General features: G+C 33.4%; 1 protein-coding gene across 1 annotated transcript in view; it reads left to right on the top strand.

Annotated features, from left to right (window-relative positions):
* Positions 1-7,259: 7,259 nt before the first annotated feature.
* LOC126892725 (glucose dehydrogenase [FAD, quinone]-like) overlaps positions 7,260-22,064 on the top strand; it is a 61,631-nt gene continuing 46,826 nt past the window's right edge. The window contains exons 1-2 of the mRNA XM_050662365.1: positions 7,260-7,459; positions 16,504-16,549. Coding sequence (XP_050518322.1) covers positions 7,339-7,459; positions 16,504-16,549 — 167 coding nt within the window. The 5' untranslated portion in view covers positions 7,260-7,338. The remainder of the gene's footprint in view (positions 7,460-16,503; positions 16,550-22,064) is intronic.

Consider the following 22,064-nt stretch of genomic DNA (forward strand, 5'->3'; position numbering starts at 1 on the left):
ATCAAAACTAAACCGTGCAGCAAATATGGTAACCCGCCTGTGCTAGGAACGGCAGGTTGTTCTTCTCTAACGAAGCCTTAGAAGGGCAATGTGGATTCGAATTGGGGGAGAAACTGTTAACAACATGGGGTAAGCAGATGACACAACGCTCATGTCTGAAAGTATCTAATGCCCGGTTGCACCAACAGATCTTAAGCTTAAGTCGAGAATATCATAAGAATTAATATAATATAATTATAATATTTTACAATAAGAATACCATAATATAACAATAGATATAATTGATAATAAGGTAAGAATCTAAAATTATGGTGCAACGTAAGTGATACTCAAGGAGACCCTATCTATAAGTAGAGCTTAGCTAAGGTGGAGCTTAAGATCTGTTGGTGCAACCAGGCATTAGAGCTTTAATTTTCTATAGATGGAGTCATTAAAGAATGCTCCAATAAGGGAATTGGTATAAATACATCACATATAAAGTTACTTGTGGTTAGTAAACAAGACGTTGACCCAATCCAACTAATTGTCAACAATGAGCCGATTACAAAAGTAAACCATTTTAAATACCTAGGATGTTGGACAAACGAGACACTATATCCTGATGATAAAATTAAAACTCGTATAGAAATTGCAAGAGGAGCATTTATGAAACTTAGATCTATATTGTGCAATTTTCAGCTGAAATTTCAGCGTGACTATATGGATGCAAAATCGGGATTAATGAAGGTTAATATGATGAACAAATTAGAAGCCTTCGAGATGTGGTCATATCGTAGAATGCTTATAATATCATGGGTTCAACGCATTTTAAGCACAGAAATAGGTCAAGGCGGAGATGACTTGACGAAGATGATAAAAAAGAGAAAACTCGAATATACGGGGTATATAATGAGAGTTAGTAGATACTGAATACTGCAGTTAATATTCGATGGAAAGATGGAGGGAAAAAGAAGAATTGGTAGGAAGCAATCTTCATGGTTCCGAATCCTTCGTCAGTGGACTAGCTTATCAGTAGATGAATGTTACATGCCACGCAAGATCGTGAACAATATCGACAAGATGTCATGGACGCCTACCTAAATATAGTTAATTTCAAGTGGAAAGCTATTCATTTCTATTAGGATTGTAAAGACGAGGGTTTAATTTTTACACTTCAAAAGCAGAGAGCGATTTTATTTTCGTCATAAGTTAGTTAGTTCTTAGGCAAAAAACTTTTGTTAGAGCTTATTTGAAAGATTTTGCACCCTATTCGAGTTATTTGAGATTGAGGGTTCTCCGTTTCGAGGTTCTTCGAAAATATCCATCCTTTAAATAGCAATAACTCAGTCGTTATTGGGTTTACCTAGGTCTTTTCGACGCGAATCTCTTTGTTTTTCTATTAGCCACAATTTTGTTCTAAATGATTTTTTCTATAAAATTAAATTTTTTTAAGTTATTCATGAAAAACGGTTATAAAATGTAAGTTTTTTCAATGAAAAATGCATAGTTTAGAGCAGCGGTTCTCAACCTTTTTTACTCAGCGACGCACTAACGTACTCCTTACAGATTCGCGACACCCTTATATGTACAAATTTTTGCTAGTGGTAGGTATAAGTACAGATGAATATATTAAGAGCAAACAGTAGCGATCAACAGGTAGCAACAAACGCGTTCCAAGATTGCGGCTCTAATTTTTAATATTTTGTCGATATATTTGGCACACATATTCGTAATATAATAAAGAATGGCGGTACAGAGCCCAATTTCAGAAATAGGTTAGTATGTGGAAATTACTCTATAACTAAAAAATATTGAAAAAAGGAGCCTGTACCGCTATTAAGAAAGACAAAAAAATACACTTTCTTCAAATAAACTTTTTTATCCCGTGCCTAGATTTTGTGTCACATTGGAAGTACTAAAAATCGATTTTTTCTGTAACAAGAAATTGAACGTCACTGACTTGGCAACATTTTGCGCCTATGTGTATAAAAATTATTGTTTTTGATAGTATAAACGTCACTGTCAGTGTCGAATTACCGACGCACTGTTGCCTCACTTTTGAAAGTTCGCAGAACTTTCGCAATCTTGGACCGCGTTTGTTGCTACCTGTTGATCGCTACTGTATGCTCTTAAGCATATTATTTTTTATTTCGTAAGAACATAACAAGCAAAAAACAAAACAGAAAGAACACATAAAATTAGTGTGAAATTTAACTCTGATGACTTTTGTAAAGTATATCTATCCGAGGACGAATTGTAGACAGACACACTCTCAGCTCGCTGTCCACATCAAGTAGTCGAGACCGGTAGCTAGATTTTATATTTTTCGTAGCAGAAAATGCAGATTAGCATAAGTACGAGGCCGAAAACGGCAGTAAAGGGATACTGCTTTCTTTGCTAATTCTGAGTATTCATTCGTAACTGAAATCCAAAAAAATCCTACTACTAAATCCTACTAGAGCTACTTCTCTAAATAAAAAAAAAAAATGGTTGAATGCATGATTGGTATATTATAACAAGTAAAAAATATAAATAAAAATATCGTATTCGTAAATCTCGCGACACACCTGATAGGTTCTTCCGGCACACCAGTGTGTCGCGACACGGTGGTTGAGAGTCGCTGGTTTAGAGAACCAAATTTATTCAGAATTGGTCACTCTGCCGAATTACATTGTTATTTTGATTAAAAAATTTTCATCCCCTTGATGGGGATGTTTTCACCCCCAGGACAAAAGAGCAGTTCGGCATAGGGTAGATTTTGAAGAAGGGTGTCAACCCAAATTTTCATTAAAATCGGTTTTGATTCTCAAAATTCCACGGTTTTACAGTTTTTTACCGCTCATGCGTGGTCTATAATTGCTGATTAAAAGAATAGGTACGATTAAAAATCTACTGAAGTGTAAAAAGAAAACATTTCTTTTTCAACATTGTTTCAACATTATTTTGTCTTCCTATTATCAAAGCTCTTTTAGCTAAGAGATTTTTATGCTATTTCTGTTTATTCGTTTATTTTTTACATTTTTTCCTCTAGTTAGTCTATCTTATTTAATCATTTTTTTTTACTAAATTAGTAATTTTATCATTCCTTTTGTAATTAGTGCAATTAAGAGTTAGCTTCCCCTATGCCCTCATTTCCGTGATGCACAGATTATTACAGAATCAGCAACACATAATCCAGGCTCATAGTGCTCACAATAGAAAGCTAATCGAAGAGCTAAAAACTGATATTGTAATATGCAACCTATCGATGCAACAGCTACGAGATCTAGAGAACATCTAAAAATTTTCACTACTGCAACGAATTTGTTGTTCTTCATACACTTTAATAGCACAACAATTTTTAAAAGTTCTCCTTTATGAACTTGCCTCGCATCTTTTAAGTTTTGCTCCAATTCTTCTTCAGCACATCATCCAAATATCACGTCAAAATTTTTTATTAATTCTTGTCTGATCCAACCCTAATGGCAATAGATATCATTGGGTAAAGAGTCACATGAAAGTGCTCAGTTTTTTCTGCATGTTAGTGGGTCCAAAATAAAACTCCTCCTTGAGCCCTTCTCAGGGCATAGTGACACCATTGGTATCCATTGACTGCAATCCTGTGCCACACGGACAGCTTCATGTAGGCTTTTTCCCACCATAGTCTTGTGGTCTACCCATCGTGTTGGAGATTTTCCTCTAGGTCTTCGAATTCTACCTTTCCATCTACTGCCAATAGTTCCATAGTTGCCGTTTTTCTTTCTACGTGGCGGAAGTAATTGAGATATGCTTCTTCCAGAGCTCTTATTTAATAATATCTAGTTAATAAGCTCTTCCAGAATAGGGAACTTGCATATAAAAATATTTTTGAATAAAATTGGTAATTTAAAAAATAAAATAAAAATTTTATTTTTACTTCAGTTGCAATGCGAAGGCAAAACAATCTTACTTTTCAATTAGAATACGGAGCGCAGTCCAGTACTCTGAATCGCGATTTTCGGCTCTTATTGGAGCCTCATCGGAGAGAACGTAGGCTTGTTCTCCATACCCCAATTGATCAGCACTGAGAGGTTTTCCCACCCATTGCAACTGAAGTGAAAATATTAGGTGACTAGCGTCATCTGGCAATTAATAGTTAATTTATGTTTAAAAATGTTATATTCAAAATATTACGTCTTAACAATGAATGGTGTACGTACAACAACTGATCAAAGTTCCGCGCGCAAAGTTTCCGCTTCAAACAACTTCAAAAGCGCGATCTGGGGTCTGACGTCACCAACCACTGCGTTCTCGTTCGCTCGTTCGGTGAGCTATTGCATTTAATGCATTCTGCCATTCTTAGTTGTGCGTGTCGAATAACTGTGTTATTATTATATTGTATTGTAACAATATTCTTGCATTTAGTATATAATATACTTTATCAAAGTTGAAAACAAATCTGCGTAGCGTTATATAAGTAATGTATAGTACAGGAATGCCAACGCACAACTGTCAGCACATCCAACAAACAATTTTTTACTGTAGTAGTAGAATCAAAACGTCGATTAAAATGGCTAAAGGCATGCTTGCGAGATAAGAAGGATATTTCACAAAGTAGCAAAGGTCTTTATGCCTGTGAGGATTATTTCGATGTGAGTATTTATCTAATTAGGTATCTAATAAGACATTTTCTATTCCAAGAAAAAATATTAGTTGTCGTTTCATGAAATGTGCCTGCTAGAACTTGTTTATTGGTTGCAGTTGGAACAAGACATGGATAACTATATATAATTCAAGATTATGGGTGGTCACAAAATTATTAAATCAAGTATTGTCCCGCACATATTTGATTGTCAACCAGAGAGAAAACGAGCTTTTTTCAGCCTGTGAGGGAAGCAACCCTCAAAAGGGTTAAACGACAGCTTCTTGAAGATGCCGCTTCTACATCTAAGTCTGTTCTAGAGGACAATGATGATAAGAGACAGTGTGATCCTAATTTCACAAACTTAGTTCAATCAGGACCTGAATTAAACCAACCAGCTTTACCTCAAAAACGGTATCTCAATAAATAGTCCTGTCGCCAGAGGGGGTACAACGGCCTCCTTAATTTAGATGGACTTACCCAAGTTTTTTTTATATATTTTGACCTGCAGAATAAGAATTTTTTGGGTAACAGTTGATTCGGATGTCGATAAGATTGTTATAGACAAAGAACTTGAGGAATTACATAACAGCGATTTCTCGCAAAACAAAACATCTTTTTGTATTTTTTGGGTCATTTTAAGCAAAAAATATTCCTACAAGTTTTTTCGTAGAATGCATAGTTTTCGAGAAAACCGCGGTTGAACTTTCAAAAAATCGAAAAATTATAATTTTTGAACCCGAATAACTTTTGATTAAAAAATACAGTGGCAATTCTGCTTACCGCATTTGAAAGTTTAAGTCAAATTATATCGGTTTTGATTATTTGCATTGCTAAAAATTTATTATTTTATTGTTAAACAAAGATATAAACACCTAGTATGTGAGTGATGTTTTCAATGATTTCCCATTTAAAATCGAACGAGTAGGATTATTATTAGTAGCTAAAAGTGCAAGCGAGGCAATTTCTACGTAGCATGCGTTAAAACGCATGTATTAGGCACGGGAAACACTATGTGTTTATAGATTAGTTTAACAATAAAAAAATTAGTTTTTAGCAATGCAGATAATCAAAACCGGTATAATTTGACTTAAACTTTCAAATGCGGTAAGCAGAATTGCTACTTTATTTTTTAATCAAAATATATTCGGGTTCAAAAATTGCAATTTTTCGATTTTTTGAAAGTTCAACCGCGGTTATCTTGAAAACTATGCATTCTACGAAAAAACTTGTAGAAATATTTTTTGCTTAAAATGACCCAAAAAATACAAAAATATGTTTTGTTTTGCGAGAAATCGCTGTTATGTAATTCCTCAAGTTCTTTGTCTATAACAATCTTATCGACATCCGGATCAACTGTTACCCAAAAAATTCGTATTCTACGGGTCAAAATATATAAAAAAAAACTTGGGTAAGTCCATCTGAATTAAGGAGGCCGTTGTACCCCCCCTGGCGACAGGACTAAAAGGTATTCAGTGTAAATTTCAAAGGAGTGTTAATACAGTCGGGTTACCGCCATTGTAAATACACAATAAGGATGCAGGAACTTCACCTATAAAAGACTTGAAACAATATTTGAAGATACAAAAAGTTAACCAGGAAGTTCTGTGTTTGAAGATAATAATTAATATAGTGGTAGTGATGACTATTGGTACAATGAAAGTCTTTCTGTATCTTGTGATGAAGATGCGAAAGAAGAGGATGCAAAACAATTTAAAAGTTTGTCTCTGAATTGTACAGCGATGAAGTTTCAATACAGACCTAGATTGTGTACGTTTCATTCAAAACACAAACAATGCATCTATTTTTAACTCTAAAAAAGATAACAGGACACACATTTATGTCTCTTGGAGATGATTTCGCCATAAGCGAAAAAAATGCTTCGAGAATATTTGCAAAACCTGTTCCATTAATTAGTAAATATTTAAGATCTTGTACTTTTAATCCCCAAGTTAGTTCAATTAAATTAAACTTACCCTTACAATCCCCAGAATAACCTAATCGCTTTGTTTTGGAAAACCCTCATGAGTAATAGTACTTATGCGTTTTAAGCCCTTTAGAAAGTAGCAGTTTCTAAAGATTTATAAATTTTATTTTGAAACTAAATAAACTGATTGTAGAACTATACAAGAATATAAAATACTCCCTGGTAATTTCCAATTAGATACGATTAAAATGTAATATACAATCTCCGTAATACTCTAATCGCGTTGTTTTCGACTCCTAGCCCGGTTGACCGTGGTCCGTGACGTCAGACCAATAGAAGGACGTTCAAGCGCCTCCTAAGAAATTTGAATTTCATAGCATTTTCAAAGCGTCGTAATAACCGTATGGGTTTAAATATTTGTTTTTTTTGCATGCAAGCGTTTTAAGATCATGTTACCTTATGTTTTTTAATATTATTTTAATATTTAAAAATTTATGCAAGTTCCCTATTTGGGCACAGTGCTCAAAGAAACAGAAGGATATATCCTAACAAAGTCGCACCGGCCCGCGAACCGGCGGGCTAGTCCGGGCTTGATTATTGCTTTTAGGATTTTATGTGCATACTTTTTGCAATTATTTTTATGGTAAACACTTTCTCTCCTATAAATATATTTGTGCAATATACAAATTATCTAGAAACACATTAAAGTACTCTCTTTTCAATTACGTTATTTTATTTTTAACACTATTTCCTTTTATGTATTTTTACGATTGCCACAATATTTCTATATTTCTTATGATAAGTTGGAACGTGGTCTACCTTTTAAGTTATAATGTATAATCCAGTTGCAGTTTTTCTTTTTTGGACTGTTCTAAAATTTGCAGTGTTTGAAGTGACCGCGGATTGGTTTAGTGATTTAAACAGCGAATTTGAAGAATTTAAACAAAAATTCTGTAAGTGGAATAATTATTTTGGTAATTTTTTTATTACGTGCAATTATCTCATTACGTGCGATTTTTTATTCCTTTTTATTCTATTAATTATTTTGTCCTATTGTATTTAAAAAAATATATTCACCAGTGAAGTAACAATTGTTTTATAATTGTTAAAGTAATTGTTGTAGTGCCCAACAATCTAATTGTTTCTTTGTCTTAAATAAGTCCGCATGATTGAACTACCCGGTGTCCAGTAAGGACACCGGGTAAATGGACACCAAATATTTTATCATACGTTTTTCGAAAAGATAATGTTTAATAATTATCTAGACATCTAAAAAAAATTGGGCCTCCGAATAACCCTTAAAAACCCGGTGTTTTTGGTGGTTAAATCCAATTTTTGGATATCCTAAAGAAATCAGTTACTATTCAATTAACTAGTTTTGATGGGAAATAAGTCACAATTTTACTAAAAAAAGAATGTGTGTGTACTTTTACGCACGTAAGAAGTTATACTTCTATTATATAATTTCAACGAAATAAATATACTTAACAGTTACAATACCAAAAATTAACAATAATTACCAGAAATTAACCAAAACTTAACAATACCAAAAATAAAAAAAAAATGAATATGAATCGTCCTGGATTTGAACCCGCGATCTATCGATCTCTGGTCCAATGCTACACCAACCGAGCTATCAAGCCCCGTGCTATTGACATGTCGGATATAATTACACATCACGGTGACAAATAAATCAAAGTGAAGTATAAAAATAGATATTTTATTATCTTACGCCCGAGGAAGACAAATCCAAAGACACAAAAATTATAATAAATATATTTACTAAAAACACTAATATCTTCTTTTAATGACTTATTTGCGCTGACACATACATAATTTGAAAGATTAGCAACGAACTACATACTGTCTGTCTGCGCATGCGCCAGGGAAAAAAATTTCACCCTCGATCGTAAAGAAGTATAACTTCAAAAATGATTTTATTAACGTTTTGACGCCCAAATCGGGTATCGTTGTCAAAATACAAAAAATATTAATGAACAAACATGTTGTTGCTTATAAAAAAATTCTTCTAATAATTTATTTAATCTGACTCATTTATATCGGCAATTCAGACATATATTATACATTTTAAAGTAGAAGACTTTAAAATGATATTGCCAATATTTATGAATTGCGTTCCTGGGACAACTTTATTGAAAGATAGTTCATTCGATTACATGAAATCAACCCCAACTCAAGAATATCCCATCAAAACTAGTTAATTGCAAAAATGCCACAAGAAAATAGCTTCAGAACAACATTCAAACTATGCATATGAGAAAACCTTTACTTGATCTATGTTGTAGTTTATAAAATTGGAAAAAACCCCAAAATTTTTGGAAAAGAAAAAACAAAAAAAATCAGTTTTAGGTTACGTAGATTTAACCTACGGGTCTATAAATAGAGAAAAGTTTGGAAAAGCTTCAACTATGAGTGTGAATTTTTTGAGATTTTTAAATTGATTGCAAAGTACGGAAAAAATACAACAAAAATAACGTTTTGTAAGTAGGTGAAGGAGTTAGCCGGCTAACGTTGATTTTGTAAATAAAAGTTATTTTTTAATTTAATTTTTTAATCACCTATAGGCTATTGATTATGTTCAAAATAAGAGAGCTAAAAGGAACTACAACGTTAACAAGATTTTATTATCTCATATGGTCAATGGACCTCTAAATTTGAAAAAACCGTGGGGTGAATTAGTCCCTAGGCACAGGGTGAATTAGGGTGAGTTCTATGCACTTTTGGTACAAACAAGTCTACAGAAAAATAGTTCCAGGTTATATTTACTATCAAAATGTCACATTTTAAAATCAAAAAAAGTTTTTTTTACAAAAATATACTCAAAAGAAAAGCAAGAAAAAAACACGAAAGAAAGCAATTTTGTTTTTTGCCCCATAATTTTTTTCCACAAGGATATAGGTATAGGCATTGCTTCAGTAAAAAATAACATTCATCCCTCCTCTTTGAAATGACTTTTAGTAAAAGTCTCTAGAATTTGCAGTTTCTGAAATATGATTTTTCAAAATTCGCCGCTCACAACATTTTTGGGCCATTTTCCCCATTATTTCGCAAACATTGTTCCGTAACTTTTTTCTACGCATCTCTAGGTATACATAATGGTACATTAATTAGAAAGAGAAGTCAATTACCTTTAAAATGGTTTATTGTATAAGGTTGTACGACTATTTTTAAGCAAGTTGTGGTTTTTCAAGATTTTATACCTTTAGTGATTTTTGATATTGTTTATGATTATTTTTAAAATTTTTCATTCTGACTTTTTTTCTTGTACATTTAGGTATACACATTGTGAAACAAAAAAAAACATATTTTCTTTACTTTAAAATGGAGTATTGCAAAAAAATTTAAGGACTATTTTGAGACAATAATGTCAGTAGAATATCCAAGAGTATCCGTAATTTGAGAAAAATTTAAATTTTTTTTATTTCTTCGATTAGAAAAATATGATTGCATATTGTAAACTAATTTTTAATTGGAGCACATCATCCAAATATCACGTCAAAATGTTTTATTAATTCTTGCCTGATCCAACCCTAATGGCAATAGATATCATTGGGTAAAGAGTCACATGAAAGTGCTCAGTTTTTTCTGCATGTTAGTGGGTCCAAAATAAAACTCCTCCTTGAGCCCTTCTCAGGGCATAGTGACACCATTGGTATCCATTGACTGCAATCCTGTGCCACACGGACAGCTTCATGTAGGCTTTTTCCCACCATAGTCTTGTGGTCTACCCATCGTGTTGGAGATTTTCCTCTAGGTCTTCGAATTCTACCTTTCCATCTACTGCCAATAGTTCCATAGTTGCCGTTTTTCTTTCTACGTGGCGGAAGTAATTGAGATATGCTTCTTCCAGAGCTCTTATTTAATAATCTCTAGTTAATAAGCTCTTCCAGAATAGGGAACATGCATATAAAAATTTTGTTGTGGTTTTTCAAGATTTTATACTTTTAGTGATTTTTGATATTGTTTATGATTATTTTTAAAATTTTTCATTCTGACTTTTTTTCTTGTACATTTAGGTATACACATTGTGAAACAAAAAAAACATATTTTCTTTAATTTAAAATGGTGTATTGCAAAAAAATTTAAGGACTATTTTGAGACAATAATATCAGTAGAATATCCAAGAGTATCCGTAATTTGAGAAAAATTTAAATTTTTTTTATTTTTTCGATTAGAAAAATATGATTGCATATTGTAAACTAATTTTTAATTCCAAATAACTTTTCTTAATAACATTTTTTGATATTGTGAAATATAAAGGTACTTTACATTTGAGCGAAATTCATATTTTTTAACATACCTCGTACACTATTCATACAATTTTATACCTGATAATTGAATCTTAGGTATTAGATTATTTTATACAGAATAACTTTCTTTCATAAAGTTGATAATAAAAAAGTTTTCCATATGGTTCCAACTTAGTGGGACCTATTGCATGTGTATATGTCATATTTTGAAAAAGCATATCTGGTTTAAAAATAGTCCTAGAATTTTTTACGATACACCATTTTAAAATAAATAAAATAAGCTTTCTTTTGTATGTAGCAATGCATATATCTAAATATACAATAAAACAAGTTATAATGAGAAATTTAAAAATAATCGTAAAATATATCAAAAATCATTAAAAGTATAAAACTTTGAAAAACCATATCTTACTTAGAAATAGCCATACCACCTTCTACAATAGACCATTTTAACGGTAATTGACTTTTCTTCCTATTAAATGAACATTGCATACACCTAAAGCTACGTAGAAAAAAGTTACAGACCAATTTTTGCGAAGTAACTAGGAAAATGTCCCAAAATCGCTGTGAGTGGCGAATTTTGAAAAATCATATTTTGGAAACTCTAAACTATAGGTACTTCTACGAAACGTCATTTTAAATAGGAAGGATGGAACTTTTTGAAGTTATTCTTGTTTAGGCGCGATTGAGAGTCTTCTTCTTCTTTACGTGCCATCTCCGCGACGAAGGTTGGAAATCATCATTGGTATTCTTACTTTCGACACTACAGCCCGAAAGAGTTCAGTTGAGTTGCATCCAAACCATTCTCTAAGATTTCTCAGCCAGGACATTTTTCTCCTACCTATGCTACGCCTTCCTTGAATCATTCCCTGCATAATTAATTTTAGGAGTTCATATCTGTCACCACGTATTATATGACCCAAGTATTGAAGTTTTCTTATTTTGATGGAATCCAGTATCTCCCTGCTGTTCTGTATTCTCCTTAGTACTTCCTCATTGGTTACTCTGTCTGTCCAGGAGATTCTCAGCATTCTTCGATACGTCCACATCTCAAATGCTTCCAATCTATTGAGGCATTGTTTATTGAGAGTCCATGTCTCCACACCATAGAAAAGAACAGAAAATACATAACATTTTAGGACTCGCTTTCTAAGATCTAGGCTGAGGTCTCTACTACACAATATTTGTTTCATATTAGTGAATGCACTTCTAGCCTTTTCTATTCTAATTCGGATTTCTTTGGTATAATCGTTTGTTTCACTAATGTTCGTCCCTAAACAGTTATAATTCTGAACTCGTTCTATCGTCTTATTATTTACGTGTAGATTGATGTTTCTAATATTTTCTTTGATATAACCATGAATTTCGTTTTCTTTATGTTTAGTGACAGACCAAATTCTTCACTTGTTGCAACAACCTTATTTAAAATTCTTTGTAGATCTGTAATAGTTTCTGCTATTAGTATTGTGTCATCGGCGTATCTAATTTCACAGATGGGTAGGCCATTTATTTTTATGCCTGCTACTTCATCTTCTTGAGAGTAAAATTTCGTAAATCTACGCGCATGCGCACACAGACAGTAATAGTTCGTTGCTAATCTTTCAAGATAGGTATGCATGTATCTGTCAGTGGCGGCTCGTATAACTTTAGGAAGGTAGTGCCAGAATCCGGGCAGCTGCCTAAATTTTTTGTGGCGGTTTTACGATATGGTCAAAAAGGATATAAAATATAAATAAAAAAAAAATAGGCGCAGATATTTTTATCTTATATCTATATATTTACTATTTTTGGGATGCCAAAAAATTTACCAAAATTTATCAAAACAGTTCCGTAAATTAAGTAATTAGCAATAAAATAAATTCAACTTACCACCAGTATTTACTGCTGATGTACTTTTTTTTTTGTTTTTTTCATCACTAGGTGGGGAATCTGCAAACAGACGTCGGAGGTAAACATTTCCAACAGTGCTGGGTTCCTGAGCTGAAACCTCATCAGTGTCACGTCGACCAGTTTGGCCCTAAATCGGACCTCCCTGCCATCCGTAACTCCGATGTGGCCGGGACCAGCTAAACCCCACCCCTCTCATACTAGGGCATCAGGGTGGAATCGCCCGTTAGGGCATGACTTCTCCCCGATGTCCTTCTTTTGCCCGATTCTCAGTCGCTCGTCATCACGCATCAGCTTCCGTCTCTCACACTCATCCGACCACCACGTCCTTTAATCCTATGCTGTCAATGTTTCATTCTTCCTACCACTGCTGATGTACTTGAAGTTTGTTGTTACGATATGGTCTCTAGAGCCTATTTAGAAAATTATAAAAATAACACTATTCTATTATTTACACACACGCACAAAGTTATTTAATATCACTTTTAAAGTTTACGATATGTGAAGTCCATCCTTCTTTCTTTTTTGGAGGCAAAGTTTTCAATGACTTTATTATTAAAATTGTCAATGCCATTTACAAAATGTCTTTCTATAGACAGCATACCTAAAGCACTTAGTCGTTCTTCCTTCATGGTATTTCTGAGGAATGTCTTAATTCGTTTTAGCATTGAAAAACAACGTTCTGCTTCAGATGTTGACATGGGAATGGTTATTAATATACTTAAAAGTTTAACGGTTTCTTCAAATGTACATTTTAAACCTTCATCATTTAATAAAACAGATAACGGAACAGCCCCAGAGGTAGTACTTAATTCGTCTCGCTGATACAATACTTGTAATTCAGTTTTAAGTCGAGTTTTGTTTAAAAATAAAAATTGTGTGCATGTTTCATTAAGAAATGATTCGGGGAACTTATCCTTATAAGCAGACAACTTCTCTGACATAAATAAATGAGAAGCAACTAAATGTCCGGAGAAGGTAAACCTTGTTTTTATTTGCAACAAAACTGCATCGCATATCTCTAAGGCTTCCCGTTTTCTGCTGGGCCTGTCCTCTTCAATTCGCGCCTTTTTTTTATTGGTTCATCATTATCGGTTTGTCTCTGTGACGTGTTTATTTCTTCTTGAATACTATCCATAATGACGTCCATTTGCTCCCTTATACCTTGAATTGCTGCTGCAAAATTCTCCAAATCTTTTTTCACTTTGACAGAATCAGTGCATACTTTTTGCAATTGATGAAAAATAATTTCTACGTGAGGCATAATTTTATTAAAAATAAATAGCCAAAATACAAAATCTTTATCCTGGAGCTTTAATTTGTAACCATTTGCTTGATTAATGGAAGACAAATCACGTGAAGTACTTTGTATAATGTCCATAACTGCAATGAGGTCTTTTCTATTTTCATGAACAGTATGAACACTTCGTGACTGAAAATTCCAACGTGTTTGGGAAGATTTTGGCAACCTGCGATTAACCACCTCATCCAAAATTTTTGTTCTTTGAGGGGACGTTGAAAAGAATGAGCACAAACCAGATAAATTAGAAAAAAATATCCTAGCCTGCTTATTGATGGAACATGCACTTGTCATAATTAAATTCATTTGGTGTGCATAGCAGTGAACGTAATTTGCAAGAGGATATGTCTCCTTAATAATTTTTTGCACACCATTTAAGCCACCACTCATAACAGATGCGACATCATAACTTTGAGCGATTAATTTGTTTGGAGTATGTTTTAACAATGGATTTAAAACATTTAAAATACATTCAGCGATTGACTTAGCATCATGTCCGCCCGGCACGTAAAATCTCCAAAATCTCTCAACTGGTCGTCCTTTACACAAATATCGAAAGACTATAACTAATTGAAATTCACCAGCAACGTCTGTTTTTATATTTAACTTACCAAGCATTGAAAAGCTAAAAACGTTATTCATGTGCACTTTAGATTTTTCATGGGATTTCAATTTCTCCCATATATGTACAAGATCATCGGTGCCTTTGTTTGACCAAGTCTCGTCACCTCCAAACAAAACGCATACAAAACAGAAGAGTTTATTAGTTTGTTCGCAACCACACAACCAGCTATTTTTATCATAAATAATTTTATTAAACTTACGACAGCGAAGTTTTTGTCCATTTCCACTTTGTTTTTCAATTTTTAAATCGGGTAAAGGCCGACCGAGTTCTTTAATTTGTAGTTTTTTTTTTAACGAAAAACCACCAAAAGAGTTTTTTAATATACTAATTTGATTCATTGTCAATAAATAAATTAAACGTAGAAAATAATCAAAATATTATTTTTATACCTACGACACCCACGATCACAACGCACTAACTAATAATTACAAATTAAAAAATATAGTAGAGTATAAACACAAATATACAATACAGTAGTAGACAATAAACACAATAGCGTCAAGCGAACGCGTAAAGAAACTAGAAATATGTAAATCTAAAACATTGTATCTTAAGATCCACTAACTTCCTTTTCGAGATTTCGAGCCTGGCACGGAGACTCCAATTTAAACGTATGTTAAAAGTGCAATACCGCTCTCTCTCTGTCACTTACACAGGATGCTCATACAATCTTTCTCTTTTCTCACGAGCCACTATGCCGTTCGGCACTGGGATTTTTATGATTTTCATCCTTTATCCGGTCAGCCGTGGGTGGCCAGAGTCGGTAGATTTGCATTGCGCTACACAGTTGCCAGATTTGATATAATTTATAAAAATAAAGAGAAATATTCACAAAAAAAATAAACAGGCATTAAAATTTATTTAAGATAAAAAATATGTTTCTGCATAGTTAGCAAGGTAGTGCCATGGCTCTATGGCACTACCTCACGGGCCGCCACTGGTATCTGTATCAGCGCAAATTAGTCATTAAAAGAATATATTAGTGTTTTTAGTAAGTGTATTATTTATTATAATTTTTGGATTTGTCTTTCTCTGTAGTAAGATAATAAAATATTATGTATGTAGGTATAACATTTTTATATGTCTATTTGTCACCGTGTTGTGTAATTATATCCGAAATTTACGTGTCACTTAAAGAAGCTCGGTGGCGTAGTTGGTAGCGCGTTGGGCCAATGACTGGAAGGTTGCGGGTTCCAATCATGGACGATTCATATTTTTTTTGTTTTTGGTTGTTTTAATAAAAATTTTTTGAAAGTGGTAGATAAGAAAGTTAGTTTAATATTTAAATAAAATAGAAATAACCTGTTAAGTATATTTACTTCGTTGAAATTATATAATAGAAGAATAACTTCTTATTACGTGCGTACAAAGTACACACACACATTCTTTTTTTTTTTTCTGTAGAGCAATGCTTATACCTATATCCCCGTGGGAAAAAGTTATGGGGCAAAAAACAAAATTGCTATCTTTCGTGTTTTTTTCTTGCTTTACTTTTGAATATATGTATATTAGTAAAAAAATATTTTTGACTTTTAAATGTGATATTTCGATAGTAAATTTAACCTGGAACAATTTCCCTGTAGACGTGTTTGCACCAAAAGTGCATAGAACTCACCTTAATTCGCCTTGTGCCTAGGGACTAATTCACCCCTTTCTTAAAAACGCACCCCTTTAAATGGTAACACTCCGCGGTTTTTTCATATCTAGGGGTCCATTTACTATATGAAACAATTAACCCCGTTAACGTTGTAGTTCCTTTCTAAAATACATAATCAATAGCCTAAAAATAATTAAAGCATAAATTTTGAGATGATGGTATTTTGCCCGTCTTAACGGAGTTACACTTTAAAGTTAAAGTAAATTTTTATCGTTATCTATATTTGTTCAATTTTATGTCATTTTCTTTTTTTTCAGACAAATGGTACGATTTTGGACAGTTTAAAGATTTCGACATCAAAAGGTAATGCATATTAACAAATATAACATGTAAAAATAAAAGTTCTTAAAAATGAATAAACGTCTTCAATTTCTTAATGTTGTTCTGAAGCTATTTCCTTGTGGCATTTTTATTATCAACTATTTTTAATGGGTACAAGCCACAATTTTACCAAAAAAATGATTTAATTAACGTTTCGAAGCCCAAATCGGGTTTCGTTGTCAAAATACAAAATACTATTAAAATAAACAAAAATGTTGTTGGTAAGTAAAAAAAAAATTCTTCTAAAAATTTATTTAATCTGACTCATTTATATTGGCAATTCAGACGTATATTATACATTTTAAAGTAGAAGACTTTAAAATGATATGGCCAATATTTATGAGTTGCGTTCCTGGGACGACTTTACTAAAAGATAGTTCATTCGATTACATGAAATCAATCCCAACTCAAGAATATCCGTCACAAAAAAATCATAGCATGTGATTTGTCTTTAAAAAGACAACCAAATGCAACGATGACAGTAAAATTCTCGCGTTAGAAATTCCATAGTAAATCACGAGGGAAAGCCAGGAAAAAACCTCGTGATACTATCCCGAAATCGTAAGTATTTGGTCTTATATTTAATTTACTTTCAAAAAACTTTTTTTTTTTTTTATTTGAAAACTTGCAAATTTACAATCTACTCTGTACAAAAGAGTATTAAGTAAAACTGATAATTATGTAATGTTTTGTAGGTGTTGCCGGCCAGTGCCGGTTCATCTTATTCACCACTGTATTCACTAACACAAATGTCACTCACACAAGTCTTCTGGCCACTGTCTCTTGAGTCTCCTAACTGGTAATGGACGATTGGAAAGCGTGGAAATCAGCTCGTTGTTGTGATTGATACTTCTTTTTCTATGTTTGGTCGCATACAGTCCTATTACATCCTTTATGAATGGTATTTTTAAGTCCTCATGTAATGTTTGGTTTAAAATATACCAGGGTGCATTTGCAATGATTCTTAAAGTTTTTGATTGGTATGTCTGCAGAATTTTGGTGTTTGATGGTTTCGTACATCCCCATAGTTCAATCCCGTTGGTCCATATGGGTTTTAGTATTATTTTGTATATTGCCAGTTTGTTTTCTATGGATAATTGTGATCTTCTACCAAGAAGCCAATTCATTTGTCTGGTTTTTATTTGGAGTTGTTGTTTTTTAGCTTTAATGTGCGCTTTCCATGTTAGTTTCTGATCAAGGTGAATACCTAAATATTTGACTTCAGCCTTCACTGGGATAACTTGGTGGTTTATTGTAACATGTGGACAATTTACATGTCTGTTCGTAAATGTTATGTGAGCCGATTTTTCGTGGTTGACTTTGATTTTCCATTTTTGGAGCCAGTTTTGTAATCGATCTAAATGTGTTTGTAGCTTGTTAGAGGCCACTACTGGATCATGGACAAGCGCAATTATTGCTGTATCATCGGCAAACGTGGCGATAGTTGTTTCGTTGGTAGTTGGTATATCAGCGGTGTATAATAAGTACAAAAATGGTCCTAAAACACTGCCTTGGGGTACTCCTGCCCTTATGAGTTGGTATCTTCTGTTATCTTTTTCCATTTTGACATCGAAATGTCTGTCGGAAAGGTATGATTTTAGAAGTAAGTAAATCTGACTCGGCATGTTTGTTTTTAATTTGTATAACAGCCCTTGGTGCCAAACCTTATCAAAGGCTTGCTGAATATCTAGAAATGCTGCAGTGCAAATGTTCTTGTTTTCTAAACCGTCTCTGATTAAATTTACTATCCTATGGCATTGCTGAGTTGTGGTGTGTTTTTCCCTAAAGCCAAATTGATGATTTGGTATTAAATTATTTATGGAGGTTATATTATTTATTCTACTTTGCAGTAGTCGCTCAAATATTTTAGAAAGTATAGGCAGCAGGCTTATAGGTCTGTAAGAGGCAGCTTCTGTTGGTGGCTTTCCAGGTTTGGCGATCATGATAATTTCAGCAAATTTCCATTGCGTTGGATAGTAGGAAAGATGAAGAATTCGGTTGCATAAAGTAGTGAGAAACACGATAGCTCTTCTTGGTAAATGTTTGAGAATTTCTCCCACTATTAGATCATAACCTGGAACTTTATGGGAGTTGATTTTCTTTATCTCTTCCATAATTTCTGATGGAGTAATTGATCTAGCAGGTGGTGATAGTTGACAGGGAGCATCTAAATAGCTATTTATTTATTCATCTTCGAATAAATCTACTGGTGCAAACACTTTTTCAAGGTATTCTACAAAAACTCTTGCTTTTTCCTCATTTGATCTAGCCCATGCATTATCGTTCTGTCTTAATGGAGAAGCTGTTACGACAGGTCTTTTTATTTTTTGGGTCGCTCTCCACAATGAGTGATCACTGGGAGTCAGGTTTTTGATGAAATATTCAAAAGATGTATTTCTGGATTCTTGAAGTGCTGAATGTAGTCTGTGAGTCAGTCTATTGAGATTGGTTTTGTCCGCTGGGTTTCTTGTGTGCTGCCAGATTCTGCATGCCCTACGCTTCTCGGTTACCAACTCCTTAATATATCTGGGAACATCATCTGTCTTTCTCTTATGATGTACAGGTGTTGCTTTCCAGGCAGCGTTTTGCATCAGATTTGTGAAATCGTGAACTGCTGTCTCAATTTCTTCTTCTGTTTTTAGCCTTACGTTGAGACTTAGGTTGGTGTTTACGATTTCTTGAAATTCTAGCCAGTCAGTTCGTTTAAAACACAGTCTAGGAGGGAAAACTTTTTGCAGAATTTCGCTACTCACATTGATGATGATAGGACTATGATCGGAGCTAAGGTCAAAGTTTGATTTAATATCACATCGATCGATTGGTATACTTTTGATTATAGCAAAATCTAATAAGTCTGGAATTTTATTTCTATCAGTGGGCCAATAAGTTGGTTCGCCAGTTGATAAATAGTTAAGATTTTTTTGTTGAACTGTTTCCAGGAGATGTTTTCCTTTGGTTGTAATAAGTCTTGAACCCCAGGTAGTGTGTTTTGCATTCCAATCTCCAGCAATTATGTAACGGGAGCCTAGAGAATCAAAAAGTTCATTATATTCTTCAGTTGAGATCATATGTCGAGGGGGACTGTATAGTGAAGCTATGGTAATATGCCTTGTTGTGCTTTGTATCTTTACTCTTGCACTTTGTATTTTGTTTGTAATATATGGCTGCAGTTCATAATGTTTAATAGAGTTTTTAATAATTACAGCAGATCCTGCATGAGCTCCACCATCGGGATGATTGGCATAATATGTTACATAATTGGGTATTTTGACTACAGTTCTGTCAGTGCTGTGACTTTCAGAAATCAAAAGTATATCAATCTTGTGCATTTTCAGAAAAACAATAATCTCCTGTATATGATTTGCAAGTCCGTTTGAGTTCCAAGCTGCTATGATAAGTGTATGAGCCATTAGTGTGCAATCTTGTTAATAACAGTTGTGAGCATTGTTAATATCATGCTGTTCTGATTAAGTAGCTGGTTGAACATGTCTCTGAATTGATTAAGGAAGCTGCTCAAGACGTCTGTTAAATTTTCGTTCTCATTGTGTGTTGACTGCCTGTTGGGATTATTTTGTAATATAGCAGAATAAGTCGGCTTTATGTTCGGATGATGATTTTGGAATGTAGTATTAATGGTTGGCGTTTGATGTACTGTTTCTTGGTTTTGTTGGTGGATTTGAGGTGGACCCTATTGTTGGTTTTCTTGTTAATTAAATCTCGGTATACAGAACAGCCCTTAAAATTGGCTGGATGGCCTCCGTTACATAAAGCACATGTGGCGGGAGTGTTACGTGGCTTCTGGTAGGTTTTTGAGTCATGTCCACGCCCACATCTTACACAGTTGAATGGTTTTGTGTAGTATGTTTTTGAATGTCCGTACCTCTGGCATCTCATACATTGAACTATTCCATTCTTAGGTCTAGGAGGCTAAACCGTTATTCTTGTGTGGTGTAAATATTGTATATCAAATATTTCCTTATTATTAGTTTGAGGCTCCAAGTCTACAAAGAATAAGGGTAGAGGTGCTTTACTTACTCTGTGTGTGACGTTGACTATATTTCTAACTTTATGTCCCTTGGATTGTAACTCATGTTTTATATCATTAACTTTTACAGAATGATGGAGTCCTCTAATAACTACTCGGTAGGCACGTTCCTCTTTTAGTTGATACGTATGGTGAACTATTCCTTCTTCTCGCAAATATTTTACTAGTTTTCTGTAGATATCTACTGTTTTGGGATATATTTTGACAGTGTTTTCGGATAATGTTCGAGTGTGGAATTCTTCTTCCGCTAAAACGTTTGACAAATTGGTTAACATAGCAGCATAATCAGTAACACCGTAGATGTATATAGGAGGAGGTCTGGATTGTATTGCTGTATTATTATTTTCAGATGTACTTTTGCTTGTATCCTCATTTGTGTCATCAAGGCTATGTAAAGCATCAAATTTGTTTGAAGTAAGTGTGTTTTGTTTATCAGTATTTGTGCTAGCTTTTTTATACCTTTTTGATCATTCTAGCGTTCAAGCAGTGAACATCTATTTCGAGTTTATTATCAGCGAGTAATTATTCTGGCGATACAAAAACCAAACTCATTAACAGTTGAAGTGTAAATATTATAATTTTAATATTTTTAAATGTGAATGTGTGTGAATTTCAAAAAATGGATGATTAAGATTACATCCAAGGAGTAGCAAAACATCTTCGCATTATGTATAGTCATCCCAATAATATACAGGGTCATCAGAACGTACCTACATCTGGTAATGTACAATTTTATCCTAATACACAATGCAATACAAATATACAGGGTCAACCAAGCATGTTTATAACTAATACTATGCCTAATTATAATATGATACCAAACTTTAACACACATGGTCAGCAAATTTTTTATACTCCTCAAAACCAATCATTGCAACCTAACACTAACATGCCGAATCCGATAGCACCTGACGTTCCACCAGGACCTTCAGCGTCAACACACCACATGGATGATTTGGATTGCAGTCATTACTCCGATTATTCAATGAGTAGCAGCGATGATGAAACACAAAATCCAAACCCAGAAACAGACAAACATCCCTGGCAAGATGTTATTAAACAAAACTTTCAAAAAACTAATACCAAATTCTGACTTTAATATGTTTAAATTATAAATAATATTAATAATACTTTATTAATAGATAAATATGAAAGAAATTTTATATAATATTAGATTTGGGCTTCGAAACGTTAATAAAATCATTTTTTTGGTAAAATTGCGGCTTATTCCCATTAAAAATAGTTGATTTTCAATTTCGTTGCAATCCGAAAAATTAAATAACAACATTTCAAATAATGCGAATTTTAAGTTTTGCTTCTATACAAAATGTGTTCAAAGCGCTCGCCATTGCGTTCGAAGCAGTACTCATAACGCTTAACAAGATTGCTTAGCATGTTATTAAAAATAGGCTGCAGCGTTATTCTGAAAAAGGTCAAAATTTTTTCACTGAG

The sequence above is a fragment of the Diabrotica virgifera genome, chromosome 9 (genome assembly GCF_917563875.1).
Source record: "Diabrotica virgifera virgifera chromosome 9, PGI_DIABVI_V3a".
Lineage (NCBI taxonomy): Eukaryota > Metazoa > Arthropoda > Insecta > Coleoptera > Chrysomelidae > Diabrotica > Diabrotica virgifera.